The sequence below is a fragment of the Bufo bufo genome, chromosome 8 (genome assembly GCF_905171765.1).
Source record: "Bufo bufo chromosome 8, aBufBuf1.1, whole genome shotgun sequence".
Taxonomy (NCBI): Eukaryota; Metazoa; Chordata; class Amphibia; order Anura; family Bufonidae; genus Bufo; species Bufo bufo.
Window position 1 is genome coordinate 177,020,284 of NC_053396.1, and position 22,762 is coordinate 177,043,045.

The 22,762-nt window shown below is 44.1% G+C and overlaps 1 protein-coding gene and 1 long non-coding RNA gene across 2 annotated transcripts in view; one reads left to right on the forward strand and one right to left on the reverse strand.

Annotated features, from left to right (window-relative positions):
• PPP1R37 (protein phosphatase 1 regulatory subunit 37) overlaps positions 1 to 20,134 on the forward strand; it is a 47,705-nt gene extending 27,571 nt beyond the window's left edge. The window contains exons 8-14 of the mRNA XM_040406496.1: positions 8,640 to 8,795; positions 9,678 to 9,790; positions 9,945 to 10,086; positions 12,168 to 12,334; positions 15,381 to 15,951; positions 18,760 to 18,855; positions 18,963 to 20,134. Coding sequence (XP_040262430.1) covers positions 8,640 to 8,795; positions 9,678 to 9,790; positions 9,945 to 10,086; positions 12,168 to 12,334; positions 15,381 to 15,951; positions 18,760 to 18,854 — 1,244 coding nt within the window. The 3' untranslated portion in view covers position 18,855; positions 18,963 to 20,134. The remainder of the gene's footprint in view (positions 1 to 8,639; positions 8,796 to 9,677; positions 9,791 to 9,944; positions 10,087 to 12,167; positions 12,335 to 15,380; positions 15,952 to 18,759; positions 18,856 to 18,962) is intronic.
• LOC120978263 lies at positions 1,087 to 22,493 on the reverse strand. The gene is made up of 3 exons (XR_005774044.1): positions 22,085 to 22,493; positions 6,829 to 6,833; positions 1,087 to 1,099 (listed from the first exon to the last, which is right to left on the reverse strand). It is a non-coding gene; the product is annotated as an uncharacterized LOC120978263 (long non-coding RNA).
• Positions 22,494 to 22,762: the final 269 nt, after the last annotated feature.

Consider the following 22,762-nt stretch of genomic DNA (forward strand, 5'->3'; position numbering starts at 1 on the left):
TTTCTTAGACTTACTGTATTTTTCACTTTATAAGACGCACCTAATAAGAAAAATATTTTTCCCATCACCCACGACAGCACCACGAGAGAGAGGATCCGCCCCCAAAGACAGGAAACCTGAAGAACAAAAAGGCTGAGGCTCTCCTCCCACTTCAGTATAGTTTTCTGTCTCTAAAGGAAGCCAGTGGTACTGCGTGGCTTCTCCCTTGGGTGCCCTTTTTACCTGCGGTTCCCCCGTTCTATGGAAGTTGACGGCATGTTGTGATGCACTGGGGTCCGGCAGAGGCGCGGTAGACGGTCTTGAGGGCTAAGGAGCATTATGGGGCATGTTGCTTGGTGGCGTGGGTATCGTTCTGCTTGGCCCAGGGGAGGAGCGGTTACTTCCGGAAGCCTGGCGGCGTAACTGGAAGTAAAGGCGTCTGAGAACGAGGTCTGGAAGGCACATGTGCCGGATGTGTCATAGTGCGATGAGTGATGACGTCAGGGAAGGCGCATAAAAAGCGTGAAACCCGAATGTAGCTGTCAGGGGGTTACATGGGAGTTTAACACTGCATGTGAACGTCTCCTGATGGGTTTCCTTGGACGGCCTGGATTAGGAGCTTAGAACTTGCTGGCAAGCTATCATGGAAGAAGAAAGAAAGAGGATAAGGCGGAAGATCCTCCTTCCACTTTCACTCCAGCTCTGGTACCTGCAAAAGGGGGGTGAGCGGCTTTTGGCCATTTGTTTTTTTTTTTAAAAAGCCTGTATTAATGGTGATATATATGTGTGTGTGTGTGTGTGTGTGTGTTCCAGGGAAAACCCAAAAAGGCTTTAGCCAAAAGGAGGAATAAAGAGTGTGCCCTATGCAGATGTTCTTTGTCTTCTGAATATGAAAATAAATTGTGTCAGGGCTGTATTGACAAGACTGTGGCAGAGGAGTCACTGGCTTCTTATAAAAATCTTTAGTCAAAACCAAGGGTAGCTCTTCCCTGGCCACAGAAAAGTCTGGAGTACAGAGAGCACAAAAGCCTAGACTAGGTCAGCCGTTAGAAATTTTATGTTCTTCAGACTCAGAACAGGAGCAAGATTTACCTTCCTTTGAAAACCCCTGTTCTGAGGTCTCATCTTATTCTTCTGGAGAAGATGAAAGAGAAATGGGAAGACCCTTTTTTCCAGTAGAGGATATTGATCGTTTATTGAAAGCAGCGAAATTAACTATGGGTTTCGAAGATTCAAAAGAGCCTAAATCTGTACCGGATATGATGTTTGGCGGTCTTGAAATTATTCATCAAAGATGTTTTCCAGTCCATAAAAATTTAACTACTTTGATTAAAGGGGAGTAGAATAGGCCCAATAAAGGGTTTATATTTCTAAAAATATTAAAAGGAAATACCCCTTTTCGGAAGAGGATTGTGCCTCTTGGAATTAAGCGCCTAAGATAGACGTAGCTATTTCTAAAGTGACTAAGAGGTCGTGTCTTCCCTTTGACGACATGGGTTCTCTTAGAAACCCCTTAGATAAAAAAGCGGATGGATTTTTAAAAGAGGCTTGGGAAGCTTCTACATCTCGATTTATTTTTAGGCGGATTCCATTAGGTTAGCAGCTAGAAATTCTGCCCGTAGGGCTTTATGGCTAAAGAGCTGGGGTGGAGATTTACTTAAAAAAAAAAAAAGAGGTTATGAGCCATTCCCTGTGAGGGAGAGTATCTTTTTCGGTTCTGCGTTAGATGAGCTTTTAGAGAAAGCAGCAGATAAAAAGGAAAAAATTCCGGTTCACAGCAATGACGCCATATGCCATGTAGGAGGAAGGTTAGCAAATTTTCTTCCTGCGTGGCAACAAGTTTCCAGCAGTTCTTGGATTCTAGACACTATAGGTCAGGGGTTAAAGCTGAAGTTTCGTTCTCCTCCGGTAAGGTTTGTGGTCACAAAGACTGCTGGAGGGGGAAACAACTCTATAGAACGAGAGGTTCTAGAGATGATAAAAAAGAGAGTTCTAATACCGGTTCCGAGTGGTCAGGAGCGAGAAGGTTTTTATTCTCCTTTCTTTCTGGTGAGAAAACCAGACGGTTCTTACAGAACAATTATAAGTTAAAAAAAACTAAATGGTTTCTTGCTCGTAAAAAAAAAAAAATCAAAATGGAGACTATAAGATCAGCTATAAATCTGCTCTTTTCCAATTGCTTCATGGCGGTACTGGACTTAAAAGATGCCAATTTTCATGTCTCTATTCATCAGGATTATCAAAAGTTTCTCCGAGTAGCAGTAAAGTTAGGGGGAGTCCTCAGACATCTACAGTTTCAGGCCCTTCCTTTTGGACTGTCAATGGCACCAAGGGTGTTCACAAAGGTGATATCAGAAATGGGGGCTCATATCAGAGAGAAGGACATTCTTTTTATCCCTTATTTAGACGATTTTTTAATAGTAGGAGAAACACGAGAGTCCTGCAGAAGAGCAGTACAGGTGGTGTCTCAGATTCTGGAGAAGATGGGATGGATTCTGAACAAAGAAAAATCAAAACCAGAACTCTCACAGAGTCAGCATTTTTTGGGGTTACTCCTGGACTCGGTAGTACAGAAGTGTTTTTTGACGGAGAAGAAGATTGTAAAACTAAGAGGAAAAATACAGGACTTGACCGAAAGCCGAAAGATATCTTTGAGAAAAGGTATGTCAATTCTGGGAAGCCTGTCATCTTACATTTCCGCTGTTGTATGGGCCCAGTTTCATTCCAGGGATCTGCAGTGGGACTTAACCGCATGGGAAGGGGGCAAAAAAATCCCTAGAGACAAAGATAGTAATATCAGATCGGACTTTACGAAATCTAAGATGGTGGTTTATTAAAGGACAATCTGATTCAGGGGGCTCCTTGGAGGAAGAAGGATCTTTTGTGTTTAACAACAGATGCAAGCCCCTTGGGTTGGGGGGCTCATATTCTAAACCAGCCCATTTCAGGGTTTATGGAGGGGCCGTTTGAAGTCAGCCTCCTCAAATAAGAACTAATGGCGGTGAAAAATTTGCGATGTTGGAAGTTCTCCCGTTGGTATCAAACAGACATCTCAGAGTCATGTCAGACAACAGGACTGTAGTTTCTTACATAAACAGGGAGGTACCAGGAACAGACGTTTGATGCTAATGACGGGCGAGATTCTGCAGTTTGCCGAACAGAATTGCAGATCAATTTCGGCGGTTCACATCAAGGGGACAGAAAATGTTCAGTCATTTGATTTCCCAGTGAGAGTGGAGTCTAAATCAGAGGATTTTCAAAAAGATTACAGACAGTTGGGGGCTCCCTTCAATAGACCTTTTCGCTACAAGTCAGAACAAGGAAGTGAACAAATTATTTTCCCTGTCTCCAGAAGGATTCCCCTGTTAACTGGATGCTTTCCCCCACAGCTGGAATTTCCCTCTGGCTTATACCTTCCCTCCTTTTCCCTTGATTCCCAGGGTTTTACAAAAGATATGAGAGGATTGCACGAGAGTCATTTTGATAGCTCCCTTTTGGCCCAGAAGGACATGGTTCACCTTGTTAAGAAAGTTGTCTGTGACGGACCCGTGGGTTCTTCCGGAAGTCCACAACCTTCTGTCTCAGGGGCCGATTTTTCATCCGCAGATAAAGGGCCTCCATCTGACGTCATGGAATTTTGAAAGGTTCCCGCTGACCAATTAAGAGGTTTTCTTCAGATCTAGTTAATACCCTGTGGGGATTCGCTCTGGTAGTTAGGACTAGCGGATGCAGTATAGAGGCAAAGTACACAGTTCTTGAATCAAACAGCGATGTAAATTCACACACTGGTATATCACAAAACGCAGGTGGCTTGGTGTTTGTTCACACATAAGGAAAGTCCATAAACAATAAAAGTCACCTTTGCTCCTGGGTGTTAATTCACACCCTGTTAGCCGTTCAGCCTCATCAAGTCCATAGGCGGCCTGTTCGCCTTTAGAGGGGCCTGAGTCCTCCAGCCCGGCTCAAACCCCAAACCCAGCACAGCCCTCAGTTCACAGCACACAGACTCCTGAGCTCCACTGTCAGAGGGAGGTAAATACACCACACCTGGCAGTGCTGGCTGGTTTTTATGCCTGGCAAAACCCGGCCTGGAACATGGAGAGTAGTCACCCACCCAGCACTTTGACTACTCCCAGTAAGAGCCGTCCCGGGTCAGCTATGACAGCCATGCTAAATCTCACGGTGTCAATTAGCAATAGCTGACACATAATATACCGGCTTTTACTTAACCGAGGTCAGGAACCTCTGTGACACATACCTTCCATCCACGATGATTCCAGGTACTTTCTTACAACCCTTATAAAATGTAGAAAGAAGGTTACAATTTCCATTTATGCCAGGGCCTGGATAAGGTTTCTGAGTTTTACTGGTTTAGATTTTAGGAATATCCCTTCCCCGCCTCCGGTGGGTCAGATTTTGGCATTTCTTCAGAAAGGTTTGCAGTTAGGATTGTCACCTAGCACTTTGAAAGTTCAGGTTTCGTCGCTCTCTGCCCTGTTTAATAAGAATGTGTGTTCAGATCCATGGGTGTCTAGTGTGTTTTTTTTTTGTTTTGTTTTTTAGATCAATTTCCAGATCTTCCCTGAATTTTTCTCCCAGGGTAGCTCCTTGGGATTTAAATTAGGTTCTAAAGGCTTTAACGAAACCGCCCTTTAAACCTATTGAAGAGATTTCTATCAGATGTTTGTCAAGCTATGTCTCTTAGTAGCTTTAACTTCGGCCCGTAGGACTAGTGAACTCCAGTGCATTTTTATTAATCCTCCTTATACTAACATTTTAGAGGATAGGGTAATCATCTGGCCTGATCCAGCATTCCTTTCTAAGGTAGCTTCTAAGTTTCTCAGGTGATTACTCTTCCAACCTTTTATGACACACCAACTACAGAGGAGGAAGAGTTTTTTCATTGTCTTGATGTTAGGAGATGTTTGATACAGTACTTGTCCAAAACTAAAGACTGGAGGAAATCTTCCTCAATGTTTGTTGTCTTTCAGGCAAAAAGTAAAGGTCATGCCACATCCAAAATTACTTTGGCTAGATGGATTACGTCAGCAGTATCTTTGGCTTATTCATCTTCCGGGAGGTCTCCTCCAGAAGGCCTTAGGGCCCATTCTACAAGAGCTATTTCTACCTCTTGGGCTGGAGAAGGCTTCTGTCTCTATTAAGGATATATGTAAAGCGGCAGTATGGTCTTCTCTGGCCACTTTTTTCAGACATTACCGGTTACAGTTAGACTCTTCTTCTGATTTAACCTTCGCTACTAAGGTGCTTTCAGCTGTCAACCCACCCCAAGAGTCTCCTTGGTTATTCACTCTCGTGGTGCTGTCGTGGGTGATGGGGGAAAAATGAAGATTACTCTTACCGGTAATTGGACTTTCCTGAACCCATGACAGCACCCTTCCCTGTTTGTGTTGGTGGTTGGTGCACATTTTTCACGGGTGTCACCAAAAAAAAAAGAAAAAAAAAATATTGGAGGTTTTGATGCTAATAGTTTTGGGCAGAGTTCCTCTCATCCTTGGAAAGACATAGGCCTCTTTCACACGGGCGAGATTTCCGCGCGGGTGCAATGCGTGAGGTGAATGCATTGCACCCGCACTGAATCCGGACCCATTCATTTCTATGGGGCTTTACACATGAGCGGTGATTTTCACGCATCACTTGTGCGTTGCGTGAAAATCGCAGCATCTTCTATATTGTGCGTTTTTCACGCAACGCAGGCCCCATAGAAGTGAATGGGGCTGCGTGAAAATCGCAAGCATCCGCAGCAAGTGCGGATGCGGTGCGATTTTCACGCACGGTTGCTAGGAGACTATCGGGATGGGAACCCGATCATTATTATTTTCCCTTATAACATGGTTATAAGGGAAAATAATAGCATTCTTAATACAGAATGCATAGTACAATAGGGCTGGAGGGGTAAAAAAATAATTTAACTCGCCTTAATCCACTTCTTCACGCAGCCCGGCATCTCTTCTGTCTTCATCTTTGCTGTGCACAGGAAAAGGACCTGTGGTGACGTCACTACGCTCATCACATGGTCCGTCACATGATCCATCACCATGGTAAAAGATCATGTGATGAGCGTAGTGACGTCATCAAAGGTTCTATTCCTCAAAGAAGAAGACAGAAGAGATGCCGGCTGCGCGAACAGCCCTATTGTACTATGCATTCTGTATTCAGAATGCTATTATTTTCCCTTTATAACCATGTTATAAGGGAAAATAATACAATCTACACAACACCGATCCCAATCCCGAACTTCTGTGAAGAAGTCCGGGTTCGGGTCTGGGTACCAAACATGCAGATTTTTCTCACGCACGCGCAAAACGCATTACAATATTTCGCACTCTCGCTGAAAAATCGCGCATGTTCCCGCAACGCACCCGCTTCTTTTTCCGCAACGCCCATGTGAAACCAGCCATACTGAAGTGGGGGGAGAGCCTCCGCCTTTTTGTACTTCAGGTTTCCTGTCTTTGGGGGCAGATCCTCTCTCTCGTGGTGCTGTCGTGGGTTCAGGAAAATCCAATTACCGGTAAGAGTAATATACAATTTTCATCAGACCTCAGATGAGACCCCCAATCTTAATCAGATGTCAGATCAGACCTCCAGTCTTCATCAGACCTCAGTTCAGATCCCCATTGTTAATCAAATTTGATAAAAAATGTTATAAAAGAACTTGCTTCTCCTGCTCCGGGAGATCCAGTACACTCTTCCAGCTGCGCAGCACTGTGACCTGATGTTGCACAGCATCAGCTCCTAGTGCACTGCGTCCTGACGCTATACGCAGTCAGTAAACAGCAGAGGGCAACGCCAGCAGAAGGCTAGTAAGAGGTGAGTAAAGGCTGTATTCACTGCTCCTGGTCCTTGTGTACTAATGAGCGCTTCATCATGGAAGCACTCATTAGTATTCGCTATTTAAGACTCTGTTATTAAAAAAAAAAGTCGCTGAAGGGTGAAAAAAAAACACCAGTACAAAAAAGTATGTTTGTTAAATATTTCCCATGGGCTTTGATTAAACTTTATTTTTATTTTTATTTTTTTGCCTAAAAACGGCAAAAATTCTGGATTTTCCTGATTAAATACACATGTATCAATGGAGCCTAAGGCCTCTTTCAGACGGGCGTTGCGGGAAAAGGTGCTGGTACGTTGCGGGAACATGCACGATTTTTCTGCGCGAGTGCAAAACATTGTAATGCGTTTTGCACTCGCGTGAGAAAAATCGTGCATGTTTGGTACCCGAACCCGAACTTCTTCACAGAAGTTCGGGCTTGGGATCGGTGTTCTGTAGATTGTATTATTTTCCCTTTATAACATGGTTATAAGGGAAAATAATAGCATTCTGAATACAGAATGCATAGTACAATAGCGCTGGAGGGGTTAAAAAAAAATAAAATAATAATAATAATAATTTAACTCACCTTAATCCACTTGATCGCGCTGCCGGCATCTCTTCTGACTTCTTTCTTTGCTGTGTGGAGCAACAGGACCTGTGGTGACGTCACTCCGGTCATCACATGGTCCATCACATGATCCATCACCATGGTATAAGATCATGTGAGGACCGAAGTGACGTCACCACAGGTCCTGTTGCTCCACACAGCAAAGAAAGAAGTCAGAAGAGATGCCGGGCTGCGTGATCAAGTGGATTAAGGTGAGTTAAATTATATATTATTTTTTTTTAACCCCTCCAGCGCTATTTTACTATGCATTCTGTATTCAGAATGCTATTATTTTCCCTTATAACCATGTTATAAGGGAAAATAATAATGATCGGCTCTCAATCCCGATCGTCTCCTAGCAACCGTGCGTGAAAATCGCACCGCATCCGCACTTGCTTGCGGATGCTTACAATTTTCACGCAACCCTATTCATTTCTATGGGGCCTGCGTTACGTGAAAAACGCACAAAATAGAGCATGCTGCGATTTTCACGCAACGCACAAGTGATGCGTGAAAATCACCGCTCATGTGAACATAGAAATGAATGGGTCGGGATTCAGTGCGGGTGCAATGCGTTCAACTCGCGCATCGCATCCGTGCGCAATACTCGCCCGTGTGAAAGGGGCCTAACTGGAAAACTCCGCTCTTAAATAACACATACCAGTTTGCATGTCAAGTTGACCATCTTTGTAAATCCTGTTGTGTTGCTCGTCTTGCAACATGTTTTAACATCATGATATTTTATTGGCTGTTCAGACAGAAAAGTGAGCTGTGCTCTAGTATCCGAGAGCATAGCATAACTATACAGCCCAATGTAAAAGGGAGCAGGCAGTGGTTGTGGCCATGTTTAGGGTCCATTCCCACCTCCATAGTGTATTGCGGATCCGCAATACACCCGGCCGGCACCCCCCATAGAACTGCCTATTCTTGTCCGCAATTGTGGACAAGAATAGGACATATTCTATTTTTTTGCGGAGCCGCGGCCTAGAAGTTCGGGGCCGCTCTCCGGAAATGCGAATTAGGAGAGCACATAGTGTGCTCTCTGCATCTCTTCCGGCCCCATAAAAAATGAATGGGTCCGCACCAGTTTCTGATATTGCAGAACGGATGCGGACCCATTTACGGACGTGTGAATGGATTCTGCAAAATAAATGGATGAATAGCTTTTTCTGCTCCGTTATGTTTTCTTTTCATTAACTCCTTGCCCCTGGTTTTCCACGTCAGCCACGGCTTTAAAGATGAACATAGTATTACGGGAGCTGTATCTCGCCGACAACCGCCTGAACAGCTTGCAGGACTCAGCCCAGCTGGGAAATGTATTGAAGTTCAACAGCTGTATACAGATCCTCGACTTGCGGAACAACCACATCATGGACTCAGGTGAGCAATGGCATATCTGCCACCAAGGGAATCAGATAGTGTTTTTTTTGTTTTTTTTTATTCATTAATTTTTTTAATCAAGTAAATTTTGGAATAGTCTAAAGTTGTCTATACACTTTGAGTAACTATAGCTGAGCATGCATGAGTTCTCAGTGGGAGAGAGGAGAAAGCCGCTGCCGGACACCTCTGGCTGTGATGCATCTGCCTGGAGAACAAAAGGCTTGGGCAGTGAAATCCGACATGCCTGATCCTTCTTTTCCCCAACATTTTAATTATAGATTTTATTATCTTGCACAAAATGTCATGTATTGCTGCAGATTCTCCTATCTTACAGGGGTTGTCCACCATGTGGGCTGTAAAGGGGGTTATCCACTTTTATGGGCTCATGCACATAACCGTATGTATTTTGAGGTCTGCAAAAAACTGATGACATACGTGTTGGATCCGTTTTTTTTGCAGATGCATTGTAACAATTCCTGTCCTTGTCTGCAAAACGGACAAGAATAGGATAAGCGGACATACGGAAACAGAATGCACACTGAGTCATTTCAGTTTTTTTTGCGGACCCAAAATGAATGAATGGTTCCGCAATACTGTTGTGTGCATGGGCCCTTAGGATGTTTCTGCCAGACCACCCCACATCACCGGACTTGTGGAGGGAAGCATCCTTACCTGCTCTCCTTCAGTCCACCATTCCCTGCTCATAAACTCTGTGTTTGACGAGGGTCACACTCAGCTGAAGGGAGCAGATAAGTATGCTTCCTTCCTCTGGCGACATAGAGGGTGGGTCTGCCCGAAAGATCCCCAGAGTCGGAGTTGCATATCAGAAACCTTTGGGATGTTGCGATGCCAGCTGACTATAGGGTATTTCTCACTTTCTAGGTCTGGCTTATATCTGTGAGGGAGTGAAGGAGCAACGTCAGGGACTGGTAACCCTTGTTCTCTGGAACAATCAGTTGACTCATGCTGGCATGGTCTACATGAGCATGTGCTTGGTAAGATTTCTGTACGTCTGATATAAGTGTACAGGGAGATCAGTACTATTGTCTCATCTGTACTTTGTGCCAGTAACCTTCCCTTTCATCCGTCAGAATCTGTGTCGTTTTTATTTCTGTTAATGCGGTAATTCTGATTCTCTCTTTGTCTCAGCCTCACACTCTGACATTAGAGACCTTAAACCTTGGTCATAATGCAATCGGTAATGAAGGGGTCCGCCATCTTAAGAATGGTCTGATTGGAAACCGAAGTGTACTCCGAATTGGTCTGGCATGTGCTAAACTCACGTGTGAAGGTAATTTGCCGTTGACCTACATTGTCCAAAAAGACCAAAGTGTTATTCTGACAGTTTAAAAAAAATCTATAATTGACCAGCCGAGCAACCTCTTTAAGAAACCTGTGAGAAATATTCATTACAAAAGAGAGCCATGCGAAGAATGAAGAGGTTGGGCGCATGCACAGTGTGCAGATGAAGCTGGATGCCACTGCAGGTGGCTTGAGATAAAGTATCCTGGCTTGAGAGATGCCAGCGGAGCAAGGAAGGATACTGGCCTGCGTGACTCTTCGGAGGAGCAACACCACCTCAATGACACTTTACACGGAAATTGAATATAGCATGCACTATTTTCTAACTTGTGTTGTACCACCAAAATATACCAGGACATCATTGTCAACCTTTTTACCATCCAGGATGGTGGTAGTGTGTGGGTCTTAAAGGGGTTGTCTCACCTCCTGTGTTCAGGTCCCGACTTTGGGTTCTCTAGGTGGTGCTGCCGGCTAAAATGAGTGACGGCACAGGCCAGAGGCGCTGGGATGCTGTAATTCCCCCTTCCCTGGCCTGTATGTCCTCGCTCCCGAGGCTGCTAATGATTCAGTAGCAGCCTTGGTCAGCTCAGCAAAATCATAGTTTGAGCGCAGCACTATGGCAGCTCCATGCCACATATGAGGTAGATGCAAAAGGCACTTCAGACTCGGGCTATGTGAGGTGCCCGGGAACGGGAGCTAATGCGCATGCGCAGGAGACTACGCACACTGGCTCCCGCTATCCCGGCCACCAGAAAGGCCGGCTTTGTTTCTTTTCACAGCGCAAGCGGGCCACCACTGATACATTGCAGCGGTGACTGTATCCCCTAGAGACAAGCAGTTTATAAAGACAAGGAAAATTGGGAGAAGTAAGAACAGGAGGCATTATGGTCACATACAGTATATTGGTAAGTTACTTGTATTAGGTTATTAAACAACATGAGTATCACTTCAGAAGATGAGACAACCCCTTTAAAGGGAGTTCACGCCGATCAGCTGTTTGAGAAGGCACAGACTCTTCAGTGAACGCTGCGGCATTCTCAGCTTTACCTAGGTCGAGTGACTACACATTCATGTGTCACGTGACCTAGGAGCAGCTCAGCCCTATTCAAGTGAATGGGACTAAGCGCAATGCCAAGCACAGCCACTATACAATGTACAGTGTTGTGCTTAGTGTGTTTCGAGAAGGCAGCAGCGCCGGTATCTTCTCAAACAGCTGATCGGCGGGGTTCCCGGGTGTCTGACCCCCACCGACCAGAGGATAGGTCATCAGTATAAAAATCTCCGAAAATTATTTGAATCCTCCTGATAGGTTTCCTTTGAAACCTAACTTACTGGCTGCCTTCTTCTGCCACTAGAGGGAGCGTAAGAGCTATCTGAATACAGTCCTAATGAGTTCAAATAGTAAATGGTAACTGTATAAATTCCTATTCACTGAGCTCCTCCTATTGGCGGCTGCAGGTAATAGAAGGTAAGCAGATCTATCAATGTATTTTTGCAAGTTGTCTGGTGTAAATCCAGGATGCAATTATCGCTCTCATACTGGGAAATTGAGTGGGGCATGGGGGCACATACTGCTTTCGGCTATGGGGCCCTATGAGATCTGTGTGTGGATGCGAATTTTGAAAATCCTCCACCTTGCTGCTATTGTAAATGCTGCAATTTGACCTGTAGCATGTAAATTTACAATGCAGATTTCTACCAGTGCATTGCTCTGCATACTAAAAAGGCTATGTCTGGCATTGCATATTTGCATTGGTCCAGCTACCAGCAATGTGACGTAATGGTTTGCTGGCCCCATCCACTTGTGTTGGCATTGCCTTTTTGTTAATTTTGACCCACCTACAACTTGGGATCACTTTAACTTTTTTCCAGGCCCACTGTAAGTTCCCAATCCACCTCTGCCATCCGCTATACAGAACAAATATTCAGAAATTAATCAGAACAAAGTATTTTAACCACTCAGATCGCCTCTGTTCCCATTACTCATTGGTTGCAAAGGGCACTTTTTATTGGATCTGTTTTAATGCAAGGGTTATATAATTATATAGTATATACCTTTTGTGTTTCCAGGCGCAGTGGCTGTAGCAGAATTTGTGGCCGAATCCCCTCGTTTATTGCGTCTTGATCTGAGGGAGAATGAAATTAAGACGGGAGGCTTGATGGCGCTGTCGCTGGCTCTTCGTGTGAACCAGTCTCTTCTCAGGATGGATTTGGACAGAGAACCTAAGAAAGAAGCTGTAAGACTCGCTGTTTTTCCTTTACAGATATCTGTTTTTTTACCTCCTGGAACAAAAAAAAAAAAGTCATCCTTAAAGCGGTTGTCTCACTTCAGCAAGTGGCATTTATCATGTAGAGAAATACAAGGCACTTACTAATGTATTGTGATTGTCCATATTGCTTCCTTTACTTTCTGGATTCATTTTTTCATCACATTAAACACTCATTTCCATGGCTACAGACCTCCCTCAAATCCATCAGTGGTGGTCGTGCTTGCACACTACAGGAAAAATCATCAGCCCCTCTGGTGGCCGGGACCATGAGAGCGCACATAGGCTAGTTCTTTTTCCTATATTGTGCAAGCACGACCACCGATGCTGGTTTGCAGGGTGGTTGTAACCATGGAAATGAGCCGTGTATAATGTGATGGAAAAATGAATCCAGCCAGCGAAGGAAGCAATATGGATAATAACAATACATTAGTACGTTGCTTGTATTAACTTTTTCTACATGATAAATGCCACTTGCTGAAGTGAGACAACCCCTTTAAAGGCTATGTACACCTTTTCGGAGGCAATTTTTTTTAATGATTGCATTTAACTTTATTTTTTTTTTTTTTTTGCTAAAAAAACAAACATTTTCAATTGGCCTTTATTAAAATATTGAGCTATTCTGTCACAAAGGGTTAACTGTTTTTCTAACTGTGTGACTGGTACTTTCACTTTGTGCCAGTCATCTAACAACTACTAAGAGGTCATAAACACTTATTTAAGCCACATTCTTATCAGTAAGAGAAGAACTGAGCTATAATGAGTGTTTATAATGTCAGAGAGCAGAGATAAGGAGCCCGTCAGGGTTGACGGAAGAGAGAGCAAATTCAGTTTCTGCTACCGTAGTAGAGCATCTCGGCTCTGTACAGAAAAAAGGATTCCATATTGAAAAAATGATTTTTAGCTCAAAATAAGTACAATGCAATAATAATTTTAAAAAAATTGCCCCCAAAGGTGTCCATAGTCTTTAACGTGGTTCTTTAGAAATGTAAAAATAGCACTTAAAGGGATATTTATGATTTCTTGACCGGATCAGCAACCTCTGGCATTCTAGCTGTTGTGGAACTAAAAGCATGCTCCATTCACTTCCATGGACGCTATGAAAACAGCCAAGCAAGTGTACATGCTGGGAATTGTAGTTTCACAACCGCTGGAGTGCCTAAGGTGCTGATCCCTGGAAAGGAGAGTTGGCAGCACAAGTGTAAGCTCGGCTATCACTGTAATTCCTATAGACGTGAAAGGAGAGAGCCAAATTCCTGCACATCCACCTTTCTATTCAGGATGTAGCCACCACAGCATCCCTCACCTGGCTTAACTGGGGGTGCCGTGTCTGAGATTTAAAGATTTAACATAGACTCATTGGTGGACATGTGGATAGTTCCATAGGGAAGTAATACTGCATGCAGCCGTGTCTCAGACAGATATGTAAGTGACTACAGGTCTGATCTAAACAGAAACTGGGTCTTGCCATAAGACGGCCTAAAAGTGCCCTATTGTTCTATCAAAAAAGCTCCCGGGGCTACTTTTTGGTAGTGTTCCTCTTGGTGAGAGATTATTGACTGCTAGACATGCCTCTAGGACACACTAGAAGACCTTCTGTCTAATTGACAGACTGAGAGGGGGGTGTTATTGGACTGAGAGAAGCAGGGAGGTTGTTTCGAAAAACTGCTTTTACAATTACTCTGGTCTCTGGCAGACCAGGCACTTAGCATTAGCAAAGTTGATGTCACTGCGCCCAATATGTGTCCTGCCATTGACATGCAGCCCACTGTCTCCTTCGTGCTGTAGTAAACAAGAAACTGGGACTGCTACGGACTGGAATCTTATCATCAATCCAGGTTCGATGACAGTCAGGTTCAAGTATGGAGGCCTCATAGTCAGAGCTTCAATCCAGCCTTTTTCTATGGAGTGACACACTGTCCCAACTGCTGGTGTGATGGTCTGCGGAGCCATCACATACAACAGTCAGTCTCTTCTAGTTAAAGGGACACTAACTGCTCAGTGATATGTGCAGGACATCCTGTGGCCACATGTGTTCCTCCCATGGCAGGGATTCCAACTGCCATTTTACAGCAGGATGAGGCTCCATTCACACGTCCGCAATTTCGGACCCACTCATTCCTATGGGGCAGCACGATGTGCTGCCCGGACACGGAATTGCGGATCCGCACTTCGTTCCGCAAAAAAATAGAACATGTCCTATTCTTGTCTGCAATTGCGGTCAAGAACAGGCATATTCAATTAGTGCCTGCAATGTGCAGTCTGCAAAATGCGGAACGCACATTGCCGCTTTCCGTGTTTTGTGGATCCGCAAAACACGTTGCGAACGTGTGAATGGAGCCTAATGGTCACTCACACAGCATGAGTTTCCCAGTAATGTCTCTGCCAGATTGCCATCCTTTTTTGGCTGCCTGGTGTCCAGATTTATTACCAATCGATCATTTATGGGACCAGCTGGGATGCCAGCTTCAGTCCGCTACGAGTGTGCAGGATCTAAAGACCTCTACAGACCTCCTTGGCATTATTTTTTTTTTTTGTCAAGAGTGTATTTATCCTCTTCTTTCAGATCAGATAGATGCCCAAATAATCTCACACTCCCCCATAAGACTGAAGTCCACCCACAGGGCCACATTTTAGGCAGTATGTTTAGTGGGCAGCTATGTTTAACAGCATAGATCCTCTGCCCTTAAAGGTGGCCATCTGATGTGTGCAGACTCTTCGCCAATGACAAATGTTTGGGGAAACAAATGGTTGGCCATTTTTTATTTTAACATAGATGGAGAGAGAAACTGTCTTCAGAGGTGTTTGCCAGCGGTTTAGGCCCTTCTCTCTATTCATAGTGTTTGGCCAACATCTGTCTAAGGGGTATGGCCAGCTAAAATTGGGTTGTCCGGCCTAGGAGCCAACAACCAACCCGTAATGAACCTAACCTGTGCCCGTTAAAAAATAAACGACCTTGTCATCTGGTTTAAAGTTCAGCCATTGCTTTTATTAAGAATTTAATTTCCTTTAATAGGTTAAGAGCTTTATTGAAACACAAAAGGCTTTGTTGACAGAGATTCAGAACGGTTGTAGGAGAAACTTTGTCTTGGCCAAGGAGAAGGAAGAACGCCTCCAACACTCAGTATCAATGGCAGAGATTGCCAGCACTGGTGAAGAGGGGGACACAAACACTGCCCCAGGAGAGAACAGCCATGCTGCTGAGGACTCCAGCACTGCCAATGAGAACAGCAAACCGCACTCAGATGACCAAGAGGAAGAAGAGATTACACCTGCCCCAGACCCCCAAGGTCAGGACTCGGACTCTGATACAGAGGATGAAGAAGAGTTAAACGAGGCAACCGAAAAGCCAGCTGAGCAGCCAGTGCAGAGCTCCCCGGCTCCGGTGGCAGTGTCTAGCCCGGGTAGAGGTCATAAAGTCTTTTTAGTTACAAGAGTGGAAAATCCAAGTATAGCGGATGGAGGAAAGGGAGTTCCGGAGAATAAAGGGTCTTCGGTTACAGGAGTGGCCACACCAGGAAGTCCTGCCCTCACCAATGGACTTGAGGCTGAATTTGGAAGGGCACCGACATGCTGTGATAACAAAGGTGGGTGTCATATATGGTCTTAGATTCTATGCCATTTCTGTCTTGCTCTTATGCCTCATGCACACAACTGTATCCGTTTTGCGGTCTGAAAGTCGCAGATAACGGCTGCACATCCTGCACTATGTTACAAATGCCTATTCTTGTCCGCAAAACAGACAAGAATAGGATATGTTCTATTATTTATTTTTTTGCGGGGCTGCGGAATGGACACTGTGTGCTGTCAGCGCATAGTTTGTGGCCACATTGAAATGAATGGGTCTGAATCTGATCTGCAAAAAAAAATGCTGTCATGTGCATGGGGCCTAGTGGGCATTAAATCATGTAGTATAAAACAGATGCGTCAGGGCACAGAAAAAAAACGAACTTGTTACTGCCTAGTGTAGAGGGGTGCATGACAGACGGATTCAGATAAGTGAATCAGTTGTAAAAAATGAGCCCTAAAGCTTAATTCAGATGGCTGTAGTGTTTTGCGCTCCGGAAATTGCGGATCCGCAGAACACGCATGCCGGCTGTGTGTGTTCTGCATTTTGTTTTCCATAGGAAACATTATGCAGCAGCCTCCTGTCATTCACTATGACAGGGGCTGCTGCATACAAGCTCCAGCTCCTCTGATTGCCACACTGGGGAGTCAGCGCATACCTGGAAGCGCAGGTTTCTGGTAATACACGCGCTCACATGCCATGGTCAGGTTGGACCACGACATCTGAAGTGTTAAATGTCCATGACCAGCATTATCAGCGGTCGCAGACATGAGCTGCGGGTGTCTGCTGTAAAGACCCGGCCAGTGCCGTAGTAGTATGGCGCTGGTCGGTGAGGGGTTAAAGCGCATTGAGAAGTGTCCGCTTTGCACGTCTCTGCTTCACTGATGGGTCTCTCACTATATTTCTTTCCATTCCTGACTAATTTTAAGACTGTTTTGCATGAAACGCTGCAGCGTATCAGTGTAAAACACACTTCTTTGTCATTACGGAGCCTGTTAGTATTTCATGCAGGGCAGCAAGTTCAGTTTAAATACTGACAAAAAATGGATTATTTTTGTTTGCGCTTAGCTAAGTATTGTGTAAGTATTTTCTTCTTCTATTCCCATGTGGATTTAAAGGGTATGTCTCACTGCCGCAAATAACATTTATCATGTAGAGAAAGTTCATACAAGGCACTTACTAATGTATTGTGATTATCCATATTGCCTCCTTTGCTGGCTGGATGCATTTTTCCATCACATTATACACTGCTTGTGTCCAAGGGTTACAGCCACCGCTGCAGCGTAGATACACGGTGGATGGTAGCTGCTATCCATGTGTGTCCATGTGTGTCCAAAGAGTCCTGGCCACCAGAGAGGACAACGCTTTTTCTTATAGCAGGGATCAGCAACCTCCAGCACGCCAGCTGTTCAGAAACTACAACTCCCAGAATGCTCCAGTCACTTCTATGGGAGTTAGAAGAACAGTTCAGCATGTTTGCATGCTGGGAGTTGTAGTTTCACAGCAGTTGGAGTGCCGAAGGTTGCTGATCCCTGTCCTATAGTGTGCAAGCACGACCATCGATTAAGGATTGCAGAGTGGTCATAACCATGGATACGAGCAGTGTAAAATGTGATGGAACAATGAATCCAGCCACGCAAATGAGACAATATGGACAATCACAATACATTAGTAAGTGCCTTGTATTAACTTTCTCAACATGATAAATGCCATTTGCCGAAATGAGACAACCCTTTTAAGGCCTCATTCCCTTAACACTTTCGCTGGAGCAATAGGCAAACATGGCGCCCTCTCACACGTGCAGCGGGCATCATAATTACCGTGACTAGCAATAATGCCGATTGCGGTAATTAAAGCCTTTAGCTGACACTTCTGGGCTTCTTAACAGCATCCTCTGAGGCCAAGGAGGATGCCGGTAATTGGTTTCAATGCGCTCAGCCTTGCTGAAGAGGCTGAGGGCATTCAAGCTGCAGTTCCTATTTTACCAACATAAGAAATGAGCAATAGTCAGTAATAAATGCATTTTAAAAATCCATGATTGTTCAAAATTTTAAATAAAAAAATGGATTTTGTACGCTCAAATACGAGCTTCAAAATCTTTACAAAAAAAGTAAAAAAAGTAAAGTATGTGTGTGTGTGTATATGTATATGTGTGTGTGTGTGTGTATATGTATATGTGTGTGTGTATATGTATATATGTGTGTGTGTATATATATGTATGTGTGTATATGTATGTGTGTGTATATATATATATATATATATATATTCTCTATATCTATGTGTGTCTAAATTTTAAAAATTTTAAAAAAATAAGTTTAAATCGCCCCCCTTTCCGTATAATAAAAATAAATAAATACGGTACCCAAAAATATAAACATCATGGGTATCACCGCGACCGAAAACGTCTGTACTATTAAAATATAAAAATATTTTTCCAATACGGCAAATGGCGGAATACCTTTTGGTAACGGAAAAAAGGGTCAAAATGGCCAATTTGCTATTTTTTCATTGCTTCTCTTACCCCAAAAAAATTAATAAAATGTGATTAAAAAGTCACACAAACTCCAAAATGGTATCAATAAAAACTATAGCTTGTCTCGCAAAAAATGAGCCCCCACACAGCTCAGTAGATATAACAAAAAAAAAAGTTATGGGGGGCAGAATTTTTTTTTTTTTCACACTATTTAGACATAAAAAACCTATACATATGGGGTATTGTTGTAATTGTAGTGATCCAGAGAATGAAAGGCATAGGTCATGGAGTAAATGAGGCCATAGTCTGCATTTTTCTTTATTTTTTTTACTTCCTTTGTGTATCTTTATACAGATTCTCATGGAACATATTGTGATAAAGAGTTAGAGGAATTGCTACGTGAAGCCTCCACAGAGCCAGACCCATCTCTGAACGTTATAACACTATAAGGTATCAGAGCCTTGCATAAAGTGCAGACCACCCCAGGCGTCGCTGTGTTCCGGTCTACACATTACGCTGGTTTAATAAATTATTTATTTTTTTCCCTCTTCTTATAGGATTGATTCTTCCGGCTCTTTGGGTTACCTTTTCTTCATACCCTGAATCCTTTTTACAATCCCATTCATCTCGCCTTAAGAAATGGGGGGGCCCCCCATAGGATCACACTTACACGGGTTCCCTTTTGAGAACATGTAACTGATCCTAAATTTGCTTCTCCATTATGATGGCAATAAGGGCAGACACCGTTCCTGCAGGTAAATGGAATTTGCACAGAATAAACGAAAAGCTCATTCACTTCAAGCTGACGTTCCCCCGGATTGGGTTGAGTTACTTTTACGGGTTCCCAGAGACAGGGACATGGCTGGTCTCTCCAAAACACACTGGACTGTTACCGGTTCTGGGGAAATCTGCAGATGAGGGCTGCTACGGACAAATAAACTGACCCCCCTCACAATTGCCCACACTCAGTGGATCATCCATTCATCTACATTCTAATAGGATTTTCAACCTTACCTTATATACATCCCACTGCTTGAGTTACATGATGAGTATAGAATGCACTACTTTACTCACTTCACAAGATCATCTGCCTCTGAGGATACAAAAAAGATGTTCTGCGTAAAAAACAAAAAAAAAAAAAAAAACTTCATTCTCTATGGCCGGGACGTTATAGGGTGATATAGGGGTTTATGCATATAGGGGTGGAAATCTCCTTACTATAGTGTATAACCGATCTGCCTGCCTCAAGCCATGTAAAGTGACTAGGGCTGGATCAGTGACTGATGGAACCAAGATCCTATCTATTCCATTCACTTGAGGGGTTTTTTAGTACTTTTTCCCTACACTGCTCTGGACGGTTTAGCTTTTGACTCCCAAAGCATGTTTTTTTCCAAAATCCTCTCTTTCTAAGGACCTTAGCTACTAAGACCCAGTATCCTCCACCAGTGTAGAATGATGAGATTGTACCACCATCCCTGGGACACTCTGTTGGTCAACTTTATAGACTTAGCTAGTAAGTTACATAGGGCTGCAAGTACTTCAGAAACCCGTGTCGGTGAGTGGTAACCCTGTCATTTTTGCCCAGACACTTTCTACACCCAGTTAGACCAGTTCCCCGAAAAAGCTCATAGAGAATCATGAGGGCAAAGCTACAGCAGCGAGGTCGTATTCAACCACAGGTCTGTAAGAATATCTTGACATGCTAGTGGATGTGAGATCCCTTTAAAAAAAAAAAAAATTATAATAATTAGCAATATTCCTTTATTTCCATACTTCCATGTAAACGGTGGTGGACACGAGAATGTAACATTCTGCAATAGCCTTGTAAATCAGGGAACCAACAGAATTTTTTATTACGTCACTGAGGGATGTGCAGTCATTGACGTGGACTCCCAATAATTTCTCTTCATTAAACTTTTTATTTTTTAATACATTTTTATTTTTTGCAAAATTGCCTGCCTGAGATTTTTGCAGCCTCTTTGTCGTGGGCTTGATTACTTGGTAGTCAAACAACAAGTTGATGGAGCAGGTATGATAGTGGTCTTCAACCTCTCCAGCTTGCAAAACTACAACTCTTAGCATACCCCTGACAGCCCGTGGTTGTCAGGGCATGCCAGGAGTTGTAGTTTAGCTGCAGTTAGTTGAATAGAGATGAGTGAATTTATTTGCAGCATTTGCCCACCACTGGAAGATGTTGAGTGCCTCGACGCCTTGTGGTTTGCCTTTGGTGACTCCTGTCTCGCATCGTATTGTGTGGACTGGCGAAACGTGCAAATTGGCAAACAGCATGGATTGACTCCATCATCTCTTTAGGAAGACTTGGGCAAGGTTGTGCAGTACGCTGTGATTCCACCCATCAGGGCTGGATTTTTCTCAAGTTGAAACCTCCATCCGTCAAGACCCGTTATATTGTAGACCTATCATACGCTGTTATGCCAGCTTTGTCAATGTCCCAATTTGTATTCTGTTCTGGAGCCAAAGGATGACTTGTCGGTACCCAAGTTCCCTACTCATTCCATTCCCAGCCTTGGTAAGATAAATATGCACTTAAACTATATATGTGATTTGTCCCGTCCTTTCCCGTCATGTGTGGAGAGGCACTTTTTTATATAGAATAATGCACACGCCATGACGGTCTGGGTAAGGTCCTGCACGTTTTGTTCAAGCACATGCAGTGTTTTATGGTGACCTCGCCTTCGTCTTTAGATTTGTCTTGTCACATTACATGTTTGCATTGATACCATGCAGTTTTCTTTCTGGCATTAGATGCTCGATGAGAACGTAATGATGCTTCCGAATTGAGACACAATGACATTTAGTGCACATGGCGGATACACCCAAATGAAATGCACAACCTAAAGAGCATTTCCCGCTCACCAGTGAATGTGAGCCCTGTTCTATCTGAGAAAGCTGTGCGACAGACAATATGGCAGCCACAGGAGCCGGGTCAATTTTCTCCGAATTCTGACTAGCAAATCTGGCCAGTAATATCTTGACCCATGCAGGTTAAAAACAGCAAGGCTGCTTTCTTCCAAAAACGGATCCACTTTTGTCTATAGGTTTTTTTCTGGCATTGCCGCTCAGCACCATTCAAGTAAATGGGGCTGATTTGCAATACCAGACGTGGCCTAAAGCAGCCATATTTTTTCTGATCTCATAAAAGTTGCCTTTTTAAGGCTAGGTACACACTGCCATCCAGGAGAGCCATCTGTCCAAACACGGGAACAGGTCCCAACTTAGAGGAGACTGTGTGTAAATATTTCCATGCATTTTGGAAATTATTCCCGAAGTATGTTTTTTTGGACTTGGTCTCTGTCTCAGGATTCCGCTCCAATTTTAAATGGAGGAAGGATGCAACCTTATTGGAGTGAAATTTTCCGTTCAGTTCCCTGCTGGGTAAGCTAGCTGACAACCCATGTAGGAAATGTTCAGTGCGGAAAACGCGTTCCGTGTGGGAGCGTGATTTCCCATTATGGACAATGCTCCTTTCACAGGATTGCACGGCGTCTTGTAAAAGGGAGCAGTGTCCACACGGAGCGTGTTTTACGCACTGGACACGCACCTCTGAAATTGGTCTTATAAGGACTATGACTTAAAGTGGTTTTCTACGGGGAGTTAACCCTTGACAAGGTCAAAATAAATTTAGAAAAATTATACACTAACAATCTTCTGCAGCAACGGTCCCACCTTGTTGTCTTCTTTTTGTAGCAATGGCGTCCCAGCACAGGAATATATGACCATGGCAGCCAATCACTGGCTGTACGGGTCACCACTGTGGCCAGTGACTGTCTGCAAGGCTTATGTGTTTTTTGTGACAGTGTTCATTGCTGCAGCCGGAAATGGGAACCGCGGGGGACCGGGAACTCTCAGAACGGTGGTGACGGGGCATCAGCGAGTTTTTATTTTGACCCCGCCAAGACATTTCAGATACATTTCATCTGCTGGCAAGCCCTTGTTAGAAAATGACTTAAAGGGGTTGTGCAAGAATGGGAGGTTTTTGGAAAACCCCTCCATTCTGCCAGATTTGCAAAGAGAAGATGACTTGCCCGCTTCCTGGTGCTGGCTCTCCGCTCCTGCAGACCTGCGATGCTCCGGTTTCATTCACAAATGGTCACATGACAAAAGGGTAACGGCACCGCTACATCGATGGAGCCCAGTGGAGCATCACAGGGCAGGAGGAGAAGGAGGGAGGAGCCAGCGCTGGGAAACGGGTAAGTCATCGTCCCTTTGCAGGTCTGGCAGAATGGGGGGGGGGGGGGGGGGGGTTGCCAAACCCCCACCGTCCTTGCACAACCCCTTTAAGGATCCATATTACTTAGGTTGAAATGCTCTTTTAAGCAGCTTCTCTCCGCCATCG